This window comes from Kogia breviceps, chromosome 5 (assembly GCF_026419965.1).
Source record: "Kogia breviceps isolate mKogBre1 chromosome 5, mKogBre1 haplotype 1, whole genome shotgun sequence".
In the NCBI taxonomy this organism is placed as follows: domain Eukaryota; kingdom Metazoa; phylum Chordata; class Mammalia; order Artiodactyla; family Physeteridae; genus Kogia; species Kogia breviceps.
Window position 1 is genome coordinate 19,612,716 of NC_081314.1, and position 24,899 is coordinate 19,637,614.

Below are 24,899 nucleotides of genomic sequence, written 5' to 3' on the forward strand. Positions count from 1 at the left end.
CCTGTAAGAGATAATTTAGATATAATGACATAAACTGAAAGTGAAGGGATGGTAAAAGAGATTCCATGCAAATGGAAACAGAAAAGATGGAGTAGCTATACTTATATCACACACACAAAAAAAAGACTTTAATACAAATGCTTTAATAAGAGACAAAGAAGACATTACATAATGATAAAGGGGTTAATCCAATGAGAGGATATAACATTTGTAAATCTTTATGCAGCCAACATACGAGCACCTAAACATGTAGCACAATTATTAACAGACCTAAAGGGAGACATCAACAGCAATACAATAACGGTAGGGAACTGTAATATCCCACTTACATCAATGGAAAGATCATCCAGACAGAAAATCAATAAGGAGACATCAGCCTTAAACAACATGTTAAACCAGATGGACTTAACACATATTTATAGACTATTCTATCCAAAAACAACAGAATATACATTCTTCTCAAGTGTATATGGAACATCTTCCAAGATAGATCATATGTTAGGCCACAGATCAAGTCTTAATAAATTTAAGAAGACTGCAATCATATCAAGCATCTTTTCCAACCACAATGGCATGAAATGAGAAATTACATGAAGAAAAATGGGAAATACACAAATATGTGGAGATTAAACAACATGCTACTGAATAACCAATGGGCAAAGAAGAAATCAAAAGAGAAATCAAAAAATACCTTGAGAAAAACAAAATGGAAATGTAACATGCCAAAATTTACAGAATGCAGCAAAAACATTTCTATGAGGGAAGTTCATAGTGATAAACACCTACCTCAAGAAACAAGAAAAGCCTCAGACAAACATGACTATACCTTAAGGAACTAGAAAAAGAACAAAGCCCAAAGTTAGTAAATTAGGGCAGAAATAAATGAAATAGAGACTAAAAAGACAACAGAAAAGATCAATGAAACTAAGAGCTAGTTCTGTGAAAAGAGAAATAAAATTGACAAAAACTCAGCTAGACTCACCAAGAAAAAAAAGAGAAAAGACTCAAGTAAGTCAGAAATGAAAGAGGAGATATTACAAGCAACACCAGAGAAATACAAAGGATCATACAGACTACTATGAAAAATTACATGCCAACAAATTGGACAAACTAGAAGAAGTGGATAAACTCTGACAAACATATAAGCTACTAAGACTGAATCATGACGAAATAGAAAATCTAAACAGACCACTTACCAGCAAGCAGATCAATTCAGTAAACAAAAACTCTCAACAAACAAAAGTCCAGGACCAAATGGCTTCACTGGTGAATTCCACCAAACATTCAAAGAAGAATTAATATCAAGCTTTTTCAAATTCTTCCAAAAAATATAAGAGGGGGGGAATCTTTTCAAAACACATTTTATGAGGCCAGTATTAGCCTGGTACCAAAACCAGACAAGAATGCCACCAAACAAAAAAAATTTATCTTTACAGGCTAATATCCCCGATGAACACAGATGCAAAAATTCTCAACAAAATATTAGCAAACTGAATTCAGCAATACATTAAAAGGATCATATACAATGATGAAGTGAAATTTATTCCAAGGATACACGGATGGTCCAACATCTGTAAATCAGTCAGTGTGATACACCTCATTAACAAAATGAAGACAAAAATAATATGATCATCTCAACAGATGTATAAAAAGCATTTGACAAAATTTTAATTCATTTATAATAAAACCTCAAATCTCTCAAAAAAGCAGGTATAGAGGAAACATACCTCAACATAGTTAAGGTCATATATAACAAGCCTACAGCTAAATCATACTCAATGTTGAAAAGCTCAAAGCTTTTCCTCTAAGATCAGGAAGAGGACAAGGATATCCACTCTTACCACTTTTATTCAACATAGTATTGGAAATCCTAGCCAGAATAGCTAGGCAAGAAAAAGAAATAAAAGGCATCCAAACTGAAAAGGCAGAAGTAAAACTCACTGCAGATCATATGAAAATAGCTAGGAAACCCTAAAGACTCTATCACAAACTAACAGAACTAATAAATGAATTCAATAAAGTTACTGAATACAATATCAATACACAAAAATCTATTGTTTTTTAAATAATAAACTATCAAAAAGAGAAATTAAGAAAATAATCCCATGTACAACTGCATCAAAAAGAATATAATACCTAGGAATAAATTTAACCAAGGAGGTGAAAGATCTGTATATTGAAAATTATAAGACATTAATGAAAGAAACTGAAAAAGACACAAATAAATGGAAAGATATTCTATACTCATGAATTGAGAGAATCAATATTGTTAAAACTGTCATATTATCCAAAGCAATCTACAGATTCAGTGCAATCCCTATCAAAATTCCAATGACATTTTGCATACAAATAAACAAAAAATCCTAAAACTTGCATGGAATTGAATAGCCAAAGCAATCTTGAGAAAGAAGAACAAAACTGGAGGCACCATACTCCCTAACTTCAAAGTATATTATAAGGTTATTATTACATACAAATGGTACTGTATTGGCATGAAAACAGAGACTTAGATCGATAGAACAGAACAGAGAATAGAGATCGCAGAAACAAACCCACACATATATGGTCAATTAATTTATGACAAATAAACCAAGAATATACGATGGGTAAAGGACAGTTTCTTCAATAAATGATGTTGGGAAAACTGGACAGCCACATGCAAGAGAATGAAGCTGGACCACTATCTGACACCATTCACAAAAATTAAATCAAAATGGATTAAAGACTTGAACGTAAGACCTGAAACCATAAAACTCCTAGAAGAAAACATAGGCAGTAAGCCCCTTGATATAGGTCTTAGTGATGGTATTTTGAATCTGCACCAAAAGCAAAAGCAAAAAAAGTAAAAGCAGCAAAACCAAAACTACACAAGTGGGACTACATCAAACTAAAAAGCTTCTACACAGCAAAGTAAATCATCAACATGAAAAGGCAACTTACTGAATGGGAGAAAATAACTGCACATCACGTATCTGACAAGGGGCTGATATCCAAAATATACAAAGAACTTTTACAATTCAATAGCAAAAAAACAAACTATCCACTGAAAAAATGGGCTGAAGATCCAAATAGACATTTTTCCAAAGAAGACATACAGATGACCAACAGGTACATGAAAAAGATGGTCCACATCACTAATCATCAGGGAAATGCATATCAAAACCACAGAGATATCAACTCACACCTTGCAGAATGGCTAGTATCAAAAAGACAACAAATAACAAGTGTTGGCAAGGGTGTGGACAAAAGGGAACCCTTGTACACTTGGGTGAGAATGTTAAGTTGGTGCAACCATTATGGACAATAGTATGGAGGTGCCTCAAAAAATTAAAAATAGAACTACCATATGATCTAGTAATTCCACTCTGGGTATTTATCTGAAGAAAGCAAAAAAACATTAATTCAAAAAGATATATGCACCACCACCACCCTGTTCACTGCAGCTTTATTTACAATAACAAAGATGTAGAAACAACCTAAGTATCTATTGATGAATGAATGGATAAAGAAACTGGGTGGGGGTTCCCTGGTGGTGCAGTGGTTGAGAGTCTGCCTGCCAGTGCAGGGGACACGGGTTCGAGCCCTGGTCTGGGAAGATCCCACATGCCCAGAGCAACTGGGCCCGTGAGCCACAACTACTGAGCCTGAGCATCTGGAGCCTGTGCTCCGCAGCAAGAGAGGCCGTGACAGTGAGAGGCCCATGAACCGGGATGAAGAGTGGCCCCCGCTTGCCGCAACTAGAGAAAGCCCTCACACAGAAACGAAGATCCAACACAGCCAAAAGTAAAATAAATAAATTTATTTTTTTAAAAAACCAAAAAACTGTGGTGTACACACACACACACACACACACACAGGATATTATTCAGCCATAAAAAAAAAGTTGCCATATGCCACAGCATGGATAGACCTTGAAGGCATTACGCTAACTGAAATAATTCAAACAAAGAAAGACAAATATTGTAATGATCTCCCTTACATGTAGAATCTACAGAAACAAACAAAAAATAAGCTCATAGACATAGAGAACAGAATGGTGGCTGCAAGAGACAAGGCTTGGATCAGGGGATGGGAGAAATGGGTGAACTGTGTTTTGTTTTGTTCTAAATAAATTGAATTCAAAAATTTTTTAATGCTTTCTTCAACAAATATTTAAGAAACATATATATTATAAAAGGTAAGGTGAAAATATCAAGAAGAGTAGCAAATCATCTGCTTTACCTCTTTGTGTTTCATATCCACCTGACTCCTGAGAGCCTTAAGTTCCCGTTCACGGATGTCCAGGCAAGTTTCTAGAGCATGTGTCTGTCCTTCCCACTCAGATTTTTTATGAGCTACCATTATGTCAATCTGTTTCATGAGCTCCTGTAGTTCTGCTTCACAGGATGTCAAAAATCCCCTATAAATAAGGACAGATCCTTAAGAATACAGAACATATCTCCAAGTGGCTTTTCATCTTTCACATGTAAAAATACAGCAGATATAAAGCTACCTGAAGTAGAACAGTGTCAACAAATAAATTATCAGAAGCAGAGAACAGGATCTCTGAGCTTTTCCTTTTAATGTTCACATAAGATGATCATTTACTCCACGGAAGTTTGTCTTCCTCCAGTAGCCAACCTAAAGCCTAAGTCAACTGGTCAAACACAAGGTTTATGTTTTAAGTCTGGTTTGTGAGTGAGACTTCCACAACCAACAACTGGCTCTTCTGTAACATTTTAGGGAAGCTTTCAGGAAGAATCCAGGCAAGCATATGTCACATTCTCAGCTAGTCAAACAAAATTAAAAGCTTTGGAAACACGTAGGCTATTGGGAAAATGACAGTACAATTTTAAGAGCTGTTTTAAGAACCTCCATCCTTGAGCCAAATTTATTCCAACTATTTCTTTCCAACTTATTATTAGAAACTTACCGCATCCTATCTTATTGTTGTAAACTTACTGATGTCCTTCAATGCTTCAGGAGATGCCAGATGTTACAAAGGTAGAAACAGAAGTGGACATAGATGTATTGGATTCAGAGATTCCCCGGAATGGCCACAGGGAGCTAACTCCTAAAGCTTAAATACCTTTTTTTTTAAAAAAAGCATTTGTTCTTAGTGTCACAAAACCTCTATAGCCTTTTGCTTTTTAAAAGCAGAAAATTTAACTGGGATGATGGTAAGCATCCAGCTTCACACTGGTGAGATGAGGGAAACACCCCAAGGAGAGATACTGTCCACAAACACAGCATGGATCAGCTCAGATTCTGCTCACACTTCTGCTTCTGTACCCAAAGCACAAAATGGTCAGAGGCATAACACAGACATGCTTTTTAAACTCAGTGAGAAGCTTAAGGTCAAAGCAAACTTACCCATCATGTCCCCGATTTTGTATTCCTTCCAACAAAGCCTCCATCGCCAAATCCCCTTTGTTTTGGCAACTGGGAAAGCAAAGAACTCTGTCAGGAGAAAATTAATTTTATGTTCTAACATTCCACTTACAAACTTAAGAATGTGAATGAACGCATGCAAATAACAATGAGAAAATGCAGCACTTCTTAAGATGACTGTAGAAGCAGTCAAGGAGTATCTCTTTAAGAAATACTAGAACCAAACACATTTCAGACTAAAACAAAACAATTTAAAATGATCTGAATTGCCACGGACACTCCCCCTGCACGACTGAAATCAAATGCCTCACTGTCACATCCCTACTTCCTCATGTAAGAGTGGGCCTGGGTGGAGATGGGGTGCTAGCAACAGAGGAACACTGACACTAACGAATTGAGAGGTCAGAGGAAATGTGTAGCTTCTTTTAAAGAGATATTGTAAAAAGGTTAAATGCCCTATGCTTCAACTTCTTGGTCCATCATGGGAGATCCTATTCACCCGCTAGATGACAGGCCCATGAAGCTCTTAGAACACCCTCCCTCACCTAAGAGGCAGCTACCTGGGCCCTCCCTCCTCTACACTTCATTGCTCCTAGTCCTTAACAGGTTCTTTCATAGGAGTTACACCACCCTGGAAATGTCCTTTTGCACACCTTTTTCCCCTACTATTCAACCATCAAGGGTAGAAAACCAGTTTTTTTCATGCCTGCAGCTCCAGGGTTTAGAGTAGCATTTCAACCTGGCCTGTGCTGAATGCTTTTGACTGAACGTATCTCAATTCCCCTCCCTTTTCACCTATCTCCCTATGCAAACTGGTCATAGCTGGAGAACTACAGAGAAGAGTCTAGCAGAGAAAGAAGGGAAGGGAGATAAAACAGAGACACAGGAGAATGAGAAGACTGGAAAATACAACCACTACATGTTATTTGCATCTATTTCTAAAGTTACTAACAGGAGTACTAAATAACTATTCATGCACACATATGGCAGAGAGGATTCCTTTCCAGTTGGTTTATCCTTTGTATTACACCAACATTAGACAAAATAAAAACCTAAAGAAAAATGTTTTCATGGTCTATTCCACTTTCTTTCAAACAACGATACAGTCAATTACAACAGGACCCAGATTCTGTGTTTTGATCCACTCTAGCAAACTGAGAGGCAGTACACAGTTCACACAGTACCATGTAGATGGAAACCCAGGATAGAGTCCTGCTCTGCAACTAAGTAGCTTTGTGTCCCTGGATTTCAGTTTTTGTCTGTATAAAGAAGCATGATCTATATAATCTGCAAGGTTTCTTCCAGTTTTTTAATAGGATTCTAATAGCCAATTACATATATTCTGTATCATTGTATCATGTTCCTGACAACGCTACATGGATATTTATTAAATACATAGGAAAGTGCTCTTCCTAAGGACAGAGCTACTACAGTTATTCAAAACTATCATTAGTAAAATTATACTCCTTCAGGTCATGTTATTCTTAAAAAACACATTTAGTAATATATATTAGAAACAGATTTAGTAACATATAATACATTAATATATTTTCTGGATGATATTATTTAGTAATTAGGAATATTTATAATAGAAGCTTAAAGTTACTGAATGCTCAACTGTTCTGCCTGTCTATATTGTCAGATTCAATCTTCATAACAATTTTTTTTTTTTTTTTTTTTTTTTTTTTTTGCGGTACGCAGGACTCTCACTGTTGTGGCCTCTCCCGTTGCGGAGCACAGGCTCCGGACGCACAGGCTCAGCAGCCTTGGCTCATGGGCCCAGCCGCTCCGCGGCACTTGGGATCTTCCCAGACCGGGGCACGAACCCGCGGTCCCCTGCATCGGCAGGCGGACTCTCAACCACTGCGCCACCAGGGAAGCCCTTCATAACCATTTTAAAACATAACTACTATTACTTTGAGGAAACTGAGGCTCAGAAGGTTAAATAATTTGATTATGGTAAACTACAAACCAGTCCTAGGATTCAAACCTAGGCAATGTGACTCCTAAGCTCCAGCCAATGTGCAATCTTTATATATTTTACAGCATTCCAGATCTTAAAATACATCATCGTATCTTCTTTTGATTTAATAATGTGTTCTTGGCATAAACAAAATCAAACCAAATTGAAAAGTCTGGACACAGGAAAAAACATACAAACTTAACTACGATGTCACCACAAATGGCCACCAAGTGGCAGTAACACAACAGTGAAAATAGTCCACAAAGGGGAAAATAGCCATTTCAGAAATTAAAATCATGGTCTAAGACTTAGTTAAGGAGATCTCTGTTTTTCTTAAAAAAAAAGGTGGGGATGGGGTGGGGAGGAACCAGTAACATTCTCTGTGGAAAATAATCTTACTAATATATAATGATCTTTTAACAATACTTTCACCATCTCCTCGAGCAGCTGACAAACACCATCATTTCTCATTCCTGAGGATCAGGTAAACAGCAAGGACTCAGATCTTCTGTGGACTTTTCTCATCCGAGTTTCTCATAGCTATATCACTGACTCCTTTCCTAACACCTGACCCTCATTCAGCTCCATGCACTACATCACTTTCTTTTTTGCCTGTGCCATATGGTAATTATATAAAATTTATTCTTTATCCAAATAAATACAAATTTAAGCAATTACTGTTTGATAATCTGCTACTCCTTGCCACTAACATGAAATGTTAATGTAGTTAAATGAAAGCTGTGTAGCTCTACAATTGGTACAGGACACTCTTAGTCATTTCTGCAGTTAGACCAAGATATCAACGAACAGAAGTTATAATTAAAACTCTCCTTTCGAATGAAGACTACTTTCAATCAGTGAAATCTAGAATAAAATGGTTGAAGGAAATACAGGCTTTTTCACCAAGTCTGGGAAGCAGGGAAAACATACTTTAAATCTTAGGGAAAAAAGAATCCAAAGAGGTTACCTAGGGACTTCCCTGGTGGTCCAGTGATTAAGAATCCGCCTTCCAATGCAGGAGACGCGGGTTCAATTCCTAGTTGGAAAACTAAGATCCCACATGCCGCTGAGCAACTAAAGCCTGCACACCACAACTAGAGAAGCCCGCATGCCGCAGCGAAGACCCAGCGCAACCAAAATTTAAAAAAACAAAGAGGGTATCTAATAATGGGCAAATCTTTGATGTTCATTAACATATTGGAATTTAAGAGCTAGAAAGAACCCGAAGGGCTCCAATTTAACCTCTTTATTTTACAGATCAGGAAAAATATCCAGAGTATGCACCTAAGATCAAATTATTCACAAAATGGGACACAGGAAGAAAATAAAAACTCTGGTTAGATATGTGTACTAAGAGAAGGAATATGCCTGCTCATCAAGTCTCATTTAAAGGAAGATAACAATGCTTTGTCCCTTATCTGCCTTGGTGTTACTGTGATTACAAAGATCTATGGCTATGACAGATTTACTATGGCTGATAAACTGTGCCTGCTCCAATAAATAATCAATATCATTTACGACTGCCCAGAAAGGTTCCTACTTAAATTTAAGGGAAAAGATTATCAGATAAAGTATCAAAGAAATTTTCCAAAATAAAAATGAAATTTTAAAACACTGTCCAAACTATGACTCAAGATCCCGAAAGAATAAGGGGCTAAGACTAAGAAAACTTAGTAGACAAAACTACACTTTTACATGGGAAAAATTCTGTAAGCAAAGATGAAAGATAAATGACAACATTACTTGAAAGCTTTATCACAAGGGGTTAATTAACCAAATATATAAAGAGCTTCTAAAAACTGAAGGAAAAAAATCTATAGAAAAATGTGCAGAAGGTATGAACAAAGAGTTCTCATAAAAAGAAATGCAAATGACCTTAAATATATGAAAATATGCTCAACCTTGTTCACAGTAAGAGAAACACAAATTTAAACTACACTGTTACCCTTTCTTCTGTATTAGATTAATGAAAAATTAAGTTTGAAAATGCACTCTGGCTTCCCTGCTGGCACAGGGGTTGAGAATCTGCCTGCCAATGCAGGGGACACGGGTTCGAGCCCCGGTCTGGGAAGATCCCACATGCCGCGGAGCAACTGAGCCCGTGAGCCGCAACTACTGAGCCTGTGCGTCTGGAGCCTGTGCTCCGCAACGGGAGAGGCCACAACAGTGAGAGGCCTGCGCACCGTGATGAAGAGTGGTCCCCGCTCGCCGCAACTGGAGAAAGCCCTGGCACAGAAACAGAGACCCAACACAGCCAAAAATAAATAAATTAATTAATTAATTTTAAAAAAAAAAAAGAAAGAAAGAAAATGCACTCTGATGACAAGGCTATGGGACACATACACTGTAGGAAGGAATGCAAAATGGTACAACTACTATAGAGGAAATTTTGGCAATACTTAGCAACTGATATATATGCATTTACCCTTTGATCCAAAAATGCCACTTCTAGGAATCTATCCCAATCATATGCTGGCAAGAATACAAAACCATACATGCAGAAGGATATACATTGCAGGACTATTTGCAAGAGAAGGAAACAACACAAATGCCTATCTACGGGAACTAGCTGAATATTCATCCACCAATGGAATAATACTATGAAGCTGTGAAAAGGGAAAATCTCTACATACTTCTATGGTGGGATCTACAGGGCATATAATATTAGATGAAAAAAGCAAGATACAAAACAGTATATGCAAACACTACTTTTTACCTAAGAAAGGGAGAAAATTATAAATATATATTATATATATTACATAAATATAGATTATATATTATATATGTTATGTATAAATATCAGAATATATTAAGGATATATAATTATATATAAATATATAGTATAGTAATTTGTTCTTCTGGAAGGATAAGCTCAAAGCTGGTAAATATGATACCTATAAGGAAGGGAAATAGGGTAGAGAAAACAGGAAGCTAAACTTGTCTGGATTTATATCTTAGCAGCTACTTGTTTTATAGGCACTATGCTAATGTTTTATAATATAATGAAAAAAATCTAGTTGGAAAAAAAAAGCAGTATTGAAAAATACTGGAAACAAAATGAAATAAATCAACTATCAACTAGATATCAAGTTGGCACCCTTACCATATAACAAATTGTTTCATTGGTTTTAAAATGCAACAATTTTACTGTACATATTCCAACTGGGATATATACTAAGGACAAAAAGGTACTATAGAGAAACCCTAAACATCACTCAGGAATCATATTGTTAATAGTAAAATTGGTATCATTAATTTGAAAGCATTACATATAATACAGAAAAAGTAAGTTAATAGGCAAAAGAGAAAAAGATACAAATATAAAATCGTGTTTAAAAAAAAACTATGAAATTAAATTGGAAATATCAGTGTGAATTCTGGATATTTCTCCTTTTAAAAAATGTACATATTTCCTAACTTTGGCCACTGTAAATCCTAAAACCAGTGACCAATATAGTAGCAAGAGTACCTTCAGCACCCAGACTGGTCTCTAAACACCATCTCCCACTGAAGGGAACCAGGGTTTCTTGGTGGCCAGAAATGTTTAAATGAGCCAGGAACATGTTTTACCAGAAAATAAGGAAACTCTCAAAGATTACTGGTCATATCAAAGTGGACAGAAGCCAACTTAAACAGGCTGCCACTAGCCAACAGGACAACTTGAGTACCCCCCCAAAAAAAGACTGCAGTAGGTTGAAACAGTTTAAATATATTCAAGTATATAATTTCATGATGATAAAAAAAAAAAGGCAAAACCCTCATGGTTACCTTTGGAGGTTGCTAGGCCACCAACTCATTACTGTGCTCTGAAAACAGAGGGAAAGAATTAAGCATTTTTCTTGCCTTTCCTATTCCTATTTCAAATAGCTGGTGAATTTAAAAGTTCTTCTTCATAAAAAATTGCCAGCTAATAAATGCTGAGGAATGACAGAATGAGAAAATCACCATATTGCAACCGCCAACGCAATAGTGGATACAGGCAACCTAAATCCATGAAAGGATCTTACCATTAAGTGAAAGGCTCACGGAGAATTTCATGATGGATGGACTGGGCTGACAACACCTGAACCCACTACGATGCTCAACTGTAACATCACAGAGAGAAAACTCAGACATCATGTGCCTCTCTGGAGTGTTTTGCACCACCGATGGAATCTTGCCCTGCCCTCACCCCCACAAAAAAAGTCAAGGTTGAATCTGATCAAGCTTCTAGATCAGTGCTGTTCAACAGAACTTTATGCAATTATGGAAATATTTTACATATACACCAAACTATTGGGCCCTTGAAATGTGGCCAATGCAACTAGGGAACTGAAATTTTTAGCTTTATTTCATTTTAATTCATTTAAATAGTCACCGATGGCTGATACCTACTATATTGGACAGTGCATTTCTAGACCTTACTACCAGTTTAGAGGGAATAAAGGGAATAGATGTACAAGTTAAAGGATACCATGTGGATGCAATCAACTAAATCTAGAATGTTAAGGGAAAGAAGAGAGGCAATGAAACTGCTATATTAAAAAAGACTGAAAAGGTGTTATCAACTCAATGCAACATGTGGATCTCTACAGGATTTTGATCCAAACAAGCTACTTATAAAAATACATGTATGGGACAGGTGGGGAAACCTGAACCCAGACTGAATATTGACATTACGGGATTTTTATTAATTTTCATAGATGTGATGACAATACTGTGGTTTTGTAAAACTGAAAAAACAGACTTAGTTCTTGAAGAAAGAAAACCTAAAGTAACATAAAAACCGAAAATTCAATTCCTGAAGCCCAGGTCAATGTTAGCTTTAGCTGAATTTCAAATCAAGTTGACATATGTTTAAAAGTAGGAAGCTCTGATAAAGTGGACCACTGACGCTGTCACCATCTGCCACCACTACTACTACATAAGTGAGAACGGGAAGGAACAAGCAAAGGTGTTCTACCTTTTAATGGGAGACAAGTGGCATCAGTACAATTAACATATACAATAACTACAAATAATTGTTAAAACCTGAATACATTTTAAAGAGCAGTGTAACTGAATGTTTATAAATATCTAACCCATTTTAATTTCAGTCATTCTTACCATACTGATCACTGGTAATGATACAGTCAAAAGGCAAGAAGCTCGGGATAAAAATCAACCTAAAGATGATACTGCATTCCAAATAAGAAAATACATACCCTTTGTTATATCATTAAGCTACAGCTAAGATCAATATAATATAAATATTTGAAGGTAACATGTAGTTCACGATCCTTATGATTTCCTCTTCGTATCTAGAAAATAAAACTAAATGCAAGCATGTGGGGGAACTGTACAACTACAGGGCACAAATCCTACAATACTGCTTTTATTAAGGGAAGAAAAAAAATTTTAAGACTGGCTTAGGAATCGTCCGTAAGGCTCAGGAAAAATACTCTGCAACTAAGAGCGCTGTAATTGTAAATGAAGACTACTCGCTGAGAGCAAGCTCATGTTGTAAGAGACGTTAAAACAACAACAACAAAAAAAAACCACATTATGAGCCGAGATTTACTGCCTTCAAATACCTTCATAATTAAAGTATTCTAAGAACCCGTTCCTTTTATTCCTTTACTTCATTATCTATTTCCCATCCCTGATTTGAATGGAGCAACCCATAAGTTCAGGGCTCCCCAACTTCAGTCCTTCATGATTTCTGCCACATTTCCATACCTAATGTACTAATACTAAGGTTTTTATATCAACTCACTTCTTACAACTTGCTAAACTTCCCACCCATAAATGAACCGCTATCACCTGCCATCAAAGACCTAAGTCTCAACAATGATAGGAAGCTAACCGGATGAGGCAGCCCAGGCGGGAGGGCTGGGCCGGGGGTCTCTTCCCTGAAGTGGAAGACTGGCCCGCGGCCGACTCCGCTCGGGGAAGATGAGCAGCTCGCCCACCCTGCAGCCCTCCCGCCGGCCCGGCCTCCGGGGAAGGGCTGACCACCTGGCTGGCCCGGACAGTGCGCTGGAGGAGACCATATCTGGCTTCGCGGGTCCGCGGAGCGTCCGCGGCGAGGGCGAGGGGTGGAGCGCCGGGGCGGAACCGGGCCGGCGGGGGCGTGCCTGGAGGCCAGCGGGCAGCTAAGGAAGCCGGCCCCGGGCCATACGGCCGCTTGGGCCGCTGCCCCACCGCAGCCAGGGCTGCCTGTGGACACTGCCGCCCCTCGCCCGTCCGACGTTCGCACATGCGGTTACGGGAATGCCGCGAGCGCGCCCCCGAAGCTTCCCGCCGTTACCTCCGGCCGGGGACGCGCACGCGCGTCACCGCCAACCTGACGTCCAGCCACAGTCGTCTGCACGCTCGTTCCGCCCACTGCCCCCTCACTTTTAATTGAAGCAACATCCTCCCTGACTCCCCCTCCGCGCCTGCAAATGGGCTCACCCATATCTGGGGATCGGAGAGAAGACAGTGCCGGTCACGTGACACTGAGGGTGTGGTCCGTTGGAGGCGGGCGCCGAGCTGGGCCGGGTGCTGGTAAGGATTTCCCGCGCCCCTAGCCTAGGTCTTAGAGAAGCGGGAGCGCGTTTGGTCTTATGCTGCTCCTCTTGGCCGAGGCTGTTCTCTGCACTTCATCCTCATAACCACTCCCCTCACCGCACGTTGGGAGGGGTGGAAAGGGACTCGCGCAGCGGTCCTGGGCTTCCCCCGCTGCCGCACTTGGTATATCCTGCTTCGGGCCGGAAGCCGCGGCTGTGAGGCCGCCTCCCACACCTGTATGGATGGTGGTGGCCTGCGAGGGTCATTTCTAGCGCGGGAAAAGGAGTTCTAGCTTTGCTACTGTAACTACACGCTGCAGAGCTCTAAAACAGAGATGGATACAACTGCCCTGCCCGGGGGAACGTACGCACCGCCTGTCTGAGAAGACCCTGTGACGGGCAATGTAACAAGCTCCCGATGGGGACCATTCACTGCGCCCAGGGAACTATGGGGCCCGCGGAGGGGCGGGGACCGCGTTCTTCTTGGCGCTTAGAGAAAGTTCCTGCAGGAGGCGCCCTGGGAGCTAAGTTTTTAGACTGAGGGTTAGCTGGGGAAAAAAGGAGCAAGATAGTGCATTCCAAGCATTGGGGTAGTCACATGTGTAAAAAAAAAAATTTGTTCAGGAAAGTGGTAATGGCTTATTCTGGCAAGTGTGGCAAAGTGCTTGGGACGGTGGCCGTGTCCTGGTCATTGCACGCCTTATGCTTTCCACCCTTCCAGCTCCCGAAGAGTGAAGGCACCTTAGCGCCTAATTCTGGAAATGGGATATTGACCCCGATGAGCTGACGCCCAACTTTGAGTTTGGAAGGAAGAGTGGGTGTTAGTGATGGAGCAAAGAGACCTTTAAGTGCAAAGGTTGGAAAGTATGACAGGGTTAGAGGTGTTTGGAAGAGGGACAGGTGGGAAAAGATTGAGGCCAGATTGGGGAAGGCTATGCAGAGTCATTGATACAAAATTTACACACAGCAATTGGAAACTGCCTGAGCAATCAGTCACAAAGCCGACCTAACTTGTTTAGTGGATCATAAGGACAAGAAGGAACCGGTCAAGGGCAGAATGTGTGCTGAAGCTGGAGTGATCTGAGAAAACTTTACAGAAAGGTGGAATCTGTGTGTGACTGGGAAAATCAGCTGGGAGGGACTATGGTCTTATAAATAAACTGCAACCTGACCCAGATGAGATGAGTCTTTCTCAGGGTGATATCATGCCACAATTCACATCCAGGCTAAAAAGCCTGGAGAACCCTACTGCTACATTACATCATCTCCTCAGTCTTCATGTTTAAGAAATAATCTTTTTGGCTTACAGATCTGGCAAGATCAAAGCTGCAGGAGAATGGACAGTGAGGTACAGAGAGATGGAAGGATCTTGGATTTGATTGACGATGCTTGGCGAGAAGACAAGCTGCCTTATGAGGATGTTGCAATACCACTGGTAGGCTGTAATTTGTGCTGAGGGTGATAGGTTAAAGGTATGATCTTGCAGACCCTAGTAGGGGTAGGATATCAAGACAAATAAACTAGTAAGGCAAAGAAATCAAAGCTGTGGAGTCCTCTAACTATAGAAGCTTCTGGAGAACATTTAGCTTGACTTTGAAGAGAAATGTGGTTCAGAGGGCTGACGTGACCAGCTCAGTTAGGGGGTCATTCCAGAACTAGAACCCAGGTCTTATGAGCCATGTTCTGTCCACCACGCCAAAGCTAGTAAACCAGATGATGAAAGTTTAATGCACACAATGAGGAAGAACAAGAAGCAGTGGCATCTGCACTTTATTTCTTCTCTACCTGTGGTTTGTCAGTTGACATTTTTAGAAACTCACATTTTTGGAACACATACCTATTCTAGGTTCCCTGGAAAATATTTGGAAGAGACCTGGCTTTTCTTCTTCTGCATTTAGACCATCATGCTCTTTTCTTTCCTGACCTCTGGAAAATTCTGCAATGAGTTTGTTAAACCTCATGTAATAAGTGATCTAAACATTTTGCTTGAATAAATATTTCTTTAAAATCCTATTTATGTCACAGAGGCCTAGCAAGGAGAACAGAGGCTGTTTTTCTTTAGAGCCTGCCAATTGCAAAGAGCCAGTAATAAAATAGAGCTTGCAGGCAGACCGTGTGCTGCTGCCATTTACATTTTCATCTAAGAATAAGAGGTAATATGTTCAGTGAATAATACACATAACAAATAACAAGTAACAGCGTAGTTCAAGTTTAGAAAAATAGTCAAAAGAGCATAATGAGAATTATAGCTCCACTTATTGAATACCTGTTTTGTGTCATAGACCAAGATTGAAATCTGACATACATTATCTGTATCCTTAAAACACCCTTCAAGGGTGCAATGCACCCTACAGTGGGTGTTCTACCCACTGTACAGGAAGGAAACAAGATCAAAGAGGGGAACTTGACCAAAGGTTGGCACCCAATAAGTTGGACTTCACACTGAAGTCTGTGAGGCTCCAGATCCTGTCCGGTGGTGGTTCCTTCATTCCACAAGCAATTCTTGAAGCCTACTGTGTGCCTTAAGACTTGGTAAACATAAGTGCAGTTTCTGCCCCTCGGAGTCCAGAGAGGCAACATATATCAATAAATAATTGTAATAGTAAGTCTTCTAAATGAGGGTTGTGAACGAAGTGGCTGATTGCCTGGTGGGCATCAGGAAGGGCTTCAGAGAGAAAAATCACATTTAAGCTGGTCATAGGGAGGAAAGAGGTTTAGTGAGGGTAGAAAAGGGCCAACCAGCAGAGGGGACAGATGTGCAAAGGCTCAGAGTTTTAAACTGCTTTGGGAGATGGTGAGGCAATTCAGTGTGGATGGAGGATATACTTCTCATAAAAGGTAGGGAGAAAAGTTGGTCTTGGACCCACTTTTGAGAGGAGCATTTGATGCCATGCTTAGCCCTCATCCTGAGTGGTCTTCAAAGTAGAGATCTGCCATGCTCAAATATATTAGAAAATCAGTTTAGCAGCATTGTTAGAGAATGTGTGCCAAGGAGAAAGGGGCCAGTGACAGGGCAAAGAGACAAATTAGGAAGCTAATGCAGTGTCTAGACAAGGGAGGAGGACCGAAACAAAAGCAAGAAAATGGAGGGGAATTGCTGAATTCTGCACATGCTAATAGCAGGATTTGGGGACCATTTGTGTGAAAGGGGTTGAGGGAGAGGGAGATTTCCATGCTGACTTCCAAGTTGTAGCCTGGTCCTGTTGCTAATCTGTGTTTTTTCCCAGGACTTGTGATTCTAAGGCAATGTTTGTGTCATTAGCTTTCGCTGCTGCCTAACAAATAACCCCAAAACATAGTGGCTGAAAACAACCGTTATTTATGTCATGATTTTGTCATTCAGCTGAGAGAGTCTTGTGATCTTTGCCAGCTCGGTTGATCTCTGCCGGACTTGGTGGTGTTTTGCAGTCGGCCAGCATGCTGGCTGGAGGCTGGGATGATGAGCTGACTAGGCCACAGTCTTATGGTCCTACTGATTAGCCCAGACTTCACAATCATTTTAGGGTTCTAAGAGCAGCATGAGAGGGAACTGCAAGGCTTCATGGAGCCTTGGCCAAGAAGTCACATGATCAGTCCCAGTGCAAGACTGGGGACATAGTGCCTTTTCATAGGAATAGCTACAAAGAATTGTGGCCATTTTTGCAGTACCCCGCAATAGATGGTTGTTATGTTCATGATACTTTATGATACTTTGTGTTTGTTTTCCAGGCATGTATGCAATTTTATATGTTGGCATTCATTGCAAGAGACAATAGTGACCAAATGAAAAACGTGTTATTTTAGAACAAGATGAAATTAAATAATATCTGAATTAAATAATTGATTAACCAAGGACTTGTTTATGCTTTGTCAGCTGTAAGTAGTTATTGAAACAAAATTTTCTCTCTGCAATATTGCTTTAGAGAAGATGGTAGTTCCTTTCAATTTGAACAATTATGTTTGAATCTGAGTATTTGTAGAGCAAGATGTCATTCAAACATACTTGTACATATTGTAATTAAATCATTTTATTCATATTGAACATCACTTTGAAGGAAAAAAGTTATTATATTCATATACTGCACATTGGAGTCCAGTGGGAAATCGTAAGTCTGGATATTGAATAACAGTTTGCTACCCTTAAAAAAAAAAGTCTGAATTCAGATAACTGAAAAGAAATATATTGGTATCAGTGAATTCTAGTACAAAACAGAGTTTCAGGGCTTCCCTGGTGGCGCAGTGGTTGAGAGTCCGCCTGCCGATGCAGGGGACACGGGTTCGTGCCCCGGTCTGGGAAGATCCCACGTGCCACGGAGCGGCTGGGCCCGTGAGCCATGGCCGCTGAGCCTGCGCGTCCGGAGCCTGTGCTCCGCAACGGGAGAGGCCACAACAGTGAGAGGCCCGCGTACTACAAAAAAAAAAAAAAAAAAAAAAACAGAGTTTCAGTAGTAATAACTTTAAATTTAAAATACAAGGAAACTATCAAAAACTTCTCACCACACGCCAAAAAATGGTGAACTATGCAAGGTGATGGATGTGTTAACTAGCCTTATTGCAGTAATCATTTCACAATATATATGTGTATCAAATCATCACATTGTACATTTTAAACTTACACAATGTTGTATGTAAATCAAATGTCAGTAAAGCTGGAAATATATAAGAAAACTACGCCAGATTCTACACGAAGTGTGGCCCATGGCTTACCATTTTAAGCAAGTTGCGGGTAGGCTATGTTGTTTTATGTTGCCCTGCTCCACCACTAGGGGGAAGCCTCATCTAGTGTGTTACATTTTCAGTGCTCCTACCTCCATTATAATATAGGCACATTGGATACAAGGATCGTTTTGAATACCTTTCTTGTGCTTAAGGAACATTCCAGCAAATGTGGTATTCTATAAAGCAGCCTTCCCCAAAAAAGATTTAGTACTGGCTTTTTCAGTGTTCCTAGCCGCTAGTAAGGATGACAGGTAGTCCTTGCACTGGATACCCCATGCAGTGCTGGGCACCTCACCTGCATTTCCTCATTTAGCCCTCACAGCACTTCTGTGAGATGATGACTACTTTTTTCTCTCATTGCCTAAGAGGAAGCAAAGGCTGCAAGGGTCTGAATACCTTGCCTGAGTAACCCAGCAAATGGTGGAGTCATGGCCTTGGATCCCAGTGGCTCCCAGAAGCCTGTGTCCTGAGCCTTCTGCCACGCTGCCTGCTACACAAGTACCGGAGTCATAATGCCATCACTCCCGGCTGGAGACCGATGGGGCACGTTTGAGTGAGACTTGTGATGTTTCCTCACATTTTTATTTTCTAGCTCTTTCCTTAGGGTACGCTTCTATGCTGCCTGTTTCTAGGAACTCACAGGTTTTAATTCCAAGTGCTTTTGAGTTTTAAGGGGTTTGTTAACGTAGAGTGTAACATCGTCCTGAATGTCCATTGTACCTTTTCAGAATGAGCTTCCTGAACCTGAACAGGACAATGGCGGCACCACAGAATCTGTTAAAGAACAAGAAATGAAGTGGACTGACTTGGCCTTACAGTACCTCCATGAGAATGTTCCCCCCATTGGAAACTGACGCCTGGCTCCTTGTTCATCCACAAATTTTTTTTTAAATACACAGATACAAAATGTTTTCTTTCAGCCTCCTAATTTGAATCTTTTAGTGTTAGATCAACGCTCAAAAATGTACAACTAATTTTGTGGCCACAAAATGCAATGTGAAAATACTCAACCAGAACGAGAAGCTGATTGCGATTTCTTGGGATTGCAGAATATCTGGCCCTTTGAACCTAAAGTTCTTCATTGACTAGCTAGTATTTGAGCATGATTCATTAAACATTTGCCTTTAACTCTGATTTTGCTTTACTGACAGAGTTTAACGCTTCCCAACTACTTATATATGTCCTGTGACACAGGTGATTGAAGATATGAGAGGGAAAGGCAAAGAACAACAAAGCCAGACATGAGAGTTAACTTCTCATATACCCTCATTCTGAGAAGCATCTGAGTGGGTGTGTGTGGAGTCTGTAGATGTAATGCACGTATAGATGGCCCATTCACTGACTACTGGGATTCCTAAGATTCCCCCTGATATTTTCAAACTTTGGATAAATTTACAAATGAAAAGCTATCTTGACAGTTAACCCCTGCTCTCCCTACAGCTTCCTTTGGTGCCGCTGGAAAGGCGAGATAGACCACTAGTTTTATCCAGTAACAGGATTTCTTATCGTCTCAAAGCCCTTTCAGATATAACTGAAGAACCATGGAGTCAATATTTAGTTACACGTTTGTGAAAGAACTTGTATTTTGAAAAACGCATTGGTGGACATTATCTCCTAGAATTATTTGCCTCTTTTATGTGGTATCTCTTTTGTTCTCTCCCCAGATTGTAAACTCTGTGGGAAGAGGCCCTGGCTTTTACATCTGTATCCCTCATTGAAAAACTGGAAACACTGAATAATTGAAATCTCTCTTCTCATCATTTTTTTAACTGGGTCATTTTATTTACATACCTTTTAGGAGTAGGAAGTGTACCACAAAACAAATGAGCCGATTTTAGGGTTTCGATAAGAAACATGGTTGTAACAACTCACCTGACATCCAGACACACCCAGGCTGATCTCCCTGTGGATCAGTGACTTGCCTAGAAGTCATTTATCTCAGAATAAAGGCCCCAAGTCAGCAGTCCTTCAATAACTGAAGACAGACAACCCAGTAGAAAAGAGAATTACGATGTTCAGAAAAAACATTTTATACCGAGAGAAAACAAAGCTTTTCAAAAAACGTACCTGAAATTCCACAGTTCTTCCATGTTCTAGTTAAATGACGGCTTTACTACAACTTTATTTGTGGTATATACTACCTAAAACACTGACATCTGGATATTAGGAGATGTTTATATGAATCCATCCTTGCTTGTGGACCCAGCCTTTCCCAGGAGTATTGGTAGAACAGTGAAATATGAAAGCTGTCTGTATTTCAGCTGAATCAGAATTAGCCTTGTAAGACACGCAGCTGTTGGTTTATCTGCTTGGCTTGTGACCCTTATCTGAGAACTGCCCTCACGCCAAGTTTGTGGCCTGTGATGTGGTGACAGAACCATAGCTCATGTGAGGAATTAGGTGACAAATTCTGGGCCAAATGGTCAACTGCAGCTTTGGAATCTGCCCATCTAGGACTGGCTTGAGGATCATGGGCGCAAAGTTGCTAGGCTGCCGTTGTAGGGTACCTTTTCAACCTTATGTGCCAAAATACCCAAGGAGGAAAGTGTCTGCAGAGGGAGGCTGAGAGGCTGTGTCCCTGTAGCTTTCCAGTTGGTTCCTGCACCTTGGTTCCTGTAACTTTGAAGTTCAAAGCATGTGTGTTGCTCTCCTTTATGGGAGGCATCTCACTTGGTGCTGAGAATAAGGCAGTGAACAAAATAAGTATGGCTTCTGCCTTCATTTAGTGTGGGAAACAAGCATTAAACCAACAGGCATACAAATCTTTGATTTTAAATTGTGACACATGCTAGGAAGAAAAAATAGAAGATGTCCCTTAGGTTCCTGGAAGCAAAATCTGAAGCAATTTCTTGTGCAAGGAATTTATTGAGATTGTGCGCCCAGGAGAAATCTGTGAGGGAAGCAGGGTAGGGCAGGGGAAGAACCTGAGCAAAGATGTGGCTTCAGCTGCAGTCTGGCCTCTGCCTGATCCCACAGGAGCTACAGAGCATGATGTTACCAAGAGTCTTTCCACCTTGAAGCAAGATCCTAGGCCTTTGTGTTGAGTATGCGGTGGTCAGCCATTGGCTCTGCCCTCCCTCCGTCCCCCAGGGAGGGCATAACCAGGCATTGCCAGGGGACAGGGCTCTCCAGGGAACAGTGTATCTCCTGGCAGCCAGCACAGTCAGGGAATGGGTGCACAGACAGACGGGGCAAAGGGGATCTGGGCCCCAGCAGTGACTATTGCAGGGTATAGGGAGTATGACTGGGGACCTGATTGAGATTAGATAATCACAGCAAAACTTTGTGATAAGTAGCTTTTATAGCACATAATTTCAAATATTTTGCATTTGAATTTTTTCCATTGTCCAAGGAAGTGGCCAGGTCCTTAGTGCTTCCTGTTCATAGCAGAGAACATGTGCTCAAAACCAACCCTACCCCCTTTTGGGGAGCAGGGGAGGGAGGGAGAGGAGGAGCCTCTTAGGAGTAGTGGAAGTCTGCGCCCCAGTGGCTGGTGGTACCCAGGGAAATGGTGAACTTCAGAAGCTTGTGGATTGAGGGTGCCCCAAAGGAAACCTGAAGTCAACCTGAGTCTCCCAGTTTGGGCAAAGACACCCTAGCACTGGAACCACCTCCTTCAAGGGCCCCTCAGAGTTGATGGTGAGGATAGCAGTAGGAAAGCAGATGGACTGGAGAGTAGAGGTCCTCGCCCATTTTCAAGCTCTTTTAAGAACATCCTAGGGCTTCCCTGGTGGCTCAGTGGTTGAGAGTCTGCCTGCCGATGCAGGGGACGCGGGTTCGTGCCCCGGTCCGGGAGGATCCCACATGCCGCGGAGCGGCTGGGCCCGTGAGCCATGGCCGCTGAGCCTGCGCGTCCGGAGCCTGTGCTCCGCAACGGGAGAGGCCACAACAGTGAGAGGCCCACGTACCGCAAAAAAAAAAAAAAAAAAAAAAAAAAAAAAAAAAAAAAGAACATCCTAAATGCTTGTGAGACCCTGAAAGAGGAAAGGATGCCTCAGGGACCACAGATCTAATTTCTGCTGCAGCACAGCAGAATGGAGCTGAAAAGATTTAATTGGCTGTGAAGAAAATTAAAAATATGATATTTCTTGTACCCTCCTTGAGTTTGTGGGCCAACACCTGACGGATGGGTAGGAATAGCCAGGGGAAGAATTTTAGGGGGCGAGGATTGATGGCCAAGAGCAAATTGCATAAAGCTCAGAGGTGGAGCTGGCATCCCGAACAAGGTGGGTGGGGAGGAGGCAGGAGGAGGTAGAGGAGTGACCTGATCAGGTTTTGTTTTTTTCTAACATAAGTCACTCTGGGTTTGAGCAGGTACGAACAGAAGTGGAAAGACAGAAGAGCTTTGCCTTGGCTCAAGTGAGGGATGATGGTGGCTTGAACCAGCAATATGGGGGTGGCAGTAGAGGGACTTGGAGTATCTTAGAGGTCATTGCCCACAAGTGCCAGGTGAGAGGCGTGTGGCAGGAAGCCAGCACCCCGGATGGTGGTTGTGTGGTTCAAAAGAGACGCGGGTACCCAGTGTGAGAGCTAACCTGTGACCAAGGGGGAAATTCTCTGAGCCAGACACACGACTCTGGGTGCAGCCTCAGTCCTCTAGCAATGGAGAATCTGGTCCAGGAGCTGCCCATCCTTTGTAATCCAATTCAAACCCACTTCTTAATAATATAGTAACAATAATACAGTTAACTGAGCGCTTCTTTGTGTTTTAGACACGTGACCTCCAGCCCTCATGTCCACTTTTTAAGGTGGATATTATTGTCCTTGTTGATCAAGTGATGGCAGCTTAAAAATAAATAACTCATTCCAAGTTAAAGTCACTCAAATAGTAAATGGGTTCCAACCTAGGCTGTCTGATCCTAAAATCTGTGTCCTCTTCCTGGACCACGTGACGTCCCCTGAAAAACCTTCTGTGACCACTGCATTGAGAAATGGGAAGAAAATCCTATTGGATCATTTAGAACTTCCAAATGTTTACCTTCTTTTACAATTGAGATTTAAAAAACTGAAAAATTTTTACGAGGAACCTAGGAGTCATGAAATATTAAAAAATTCAACCTATTACCGAACTTATATATAATTCATATAACTCATAATTTTACCACCACGAGAGTCACGTTGTTGTCACTGGTTTGTGTACAAGGTCAAGTCCCTAAGATGTGTTTTCAGATTTTGGTGCTTTGACAGTTTAATGTCAATGCTACTGAGTACCCAGCAGGAGGCGCTCAGTTCCTTTAAGAAAGTCAGAATTGCTGGTGGAACTTAAGTAAACTCTAACTCAAGGTCCTGAATAAATGTGGTGTTTTGCTTGGGAGCGATTCTGCATATCTGGATTCCCAGTGTGCTGCGTAAGGGTTTGTGTGAGTCCCCGGAATTCTGTCCGGCCACACATGAACTGGACGGCTCACCTAGTGGGCTTCTCACTCCTGCTCTGTGGGGGGCCAAGAAGGCACATGGAAGGTGCAGGGAGTTCAGAATTTGGGTTACAGGAAAAGGTAGCCAGAATCAGGGGTTTTGCCCACCAGTGATCCCAGCTTATACTCATAGTCCAGCCTGGGGACTCTTTGCTCTGCGGTTTCCCAGCTCTTTGTGTTAAGTTATTTGCAGATGTTAGGTACCATCCTGGACTGATCTATTAGACTCTAGAAAGACTGTTTGTTTCCCAAATCTTCCTTCCTTGGTGTGGCCGTGCCACGGTTAAATTCATCCCTGAGTCCATTGCCATGCTGCACCTCACCCATCCATGGGCTCCTCTGGGAAGTAGTGGGGGAGGTTAGGGGCTGGCGGGGAAAAGCAGCTGCGCCAAGTCCTCTTGAGAGGACTTCACGTCTGTGGCCTTCCTGGCCTTGGCCTCTGCACCTGAGCCAACCAGGACTGGCTTTGTGGACACACAACCTGTTCAGACATACAGGCCCTGCACGCTGAAGGCCCTGCTGTAGCTCTGTTGAAACCAGTAATCATTTTTGAGCAAGTGGCCCACATTTTCATTTTGTAACTGGGCTCCGTAAATTCTGTAGCTGGTCCTTGGCAGCCATCTGTAGGGGTTCCACCTTGGTAGTGAGAACTCAAGACACCATAAGTATCGGCCTTTGGGGTGACAGAAAAGCAGGCAGGTCCAGGAAAAGCAAGAGAAAAGCTGGTGCAGACCTCAAGGCTTCCTGCAGAGCCCTGAAATGTATTCTGGCTCCTCACCAAATCCTGCAAGTGCAGTTGCTGAAATTGTTTCCTGAGCTCCTCTGTCATTCTTGCTGCCTGGTAGCTGACCCTGGGGTGAGGGGTATGTATAGAAATGCTAGAAGTGCAGCAAGACAGATTTTTGTGGATGGCTAAGAGAACCTGAAGAGAGATGATCGCCCAGT

General features: G+C 41.3%; 2 protein-coding genes across 20 annotated transcripts in view; one reads left to right on the top strand and one right to left on the bottom strand.

The window, feature by feature from the left end:
- Positions 1 to 14,058, bottom strand: part of CEP63 (centrosomal protein 63) — an 83,524-nt gene extending 69,466 nt beyond the window's left edge. For 2 of the 19 annotated variants that reach the window (XM_067033761.1, XM_059064132.2), the window contains exons 1-3: positions 13,602 to 13,678; positions 5,353 to 5,439; positions 4,222 to 4,399 (exon numbers count right to left, since the gene is read on the bottom strand). In XM_067033761.1, coding sequence (XP_066889862.1) covers positions 4,222 to 4,399; positions 5,353 to 5,396 — 222 coding nt within the window. In that variant the 5' untranslated portion in view covers positions 5,397 to 5,439; positions 13,602 to 13,678. The other 17 variants (XM_059064141.2, XM_059064130.2, XM_067033764.1 and 14 more) reach the window with 15 other exon arrangements.
- Positions 13,755 to 20,302, top strand: ANAPC13 (anaphase promoting complex subunit 13). Its single transcript, XM_059064153.2, has 3 exons — positions 13,755 to 13,840; positions 15,152 to 15,277; positions 19,269 to 20,302. The coding sequence occupies exons 2-3, from the start codon at positions 15,179 to 15,181 to the stop codon at positions 19,392 to 19,394; spliced, it is 225 nt and encodes a 74-aa protein (XP_058920136.1). The 5' UTR covers positions 13,755 to 13,840; positions 15,152 to 15,178; the 3' UTR covers positions 19,395 to 20,302.
- Positions 20,303 to 24,899: the final 4,597 nt, after the last annotated feature.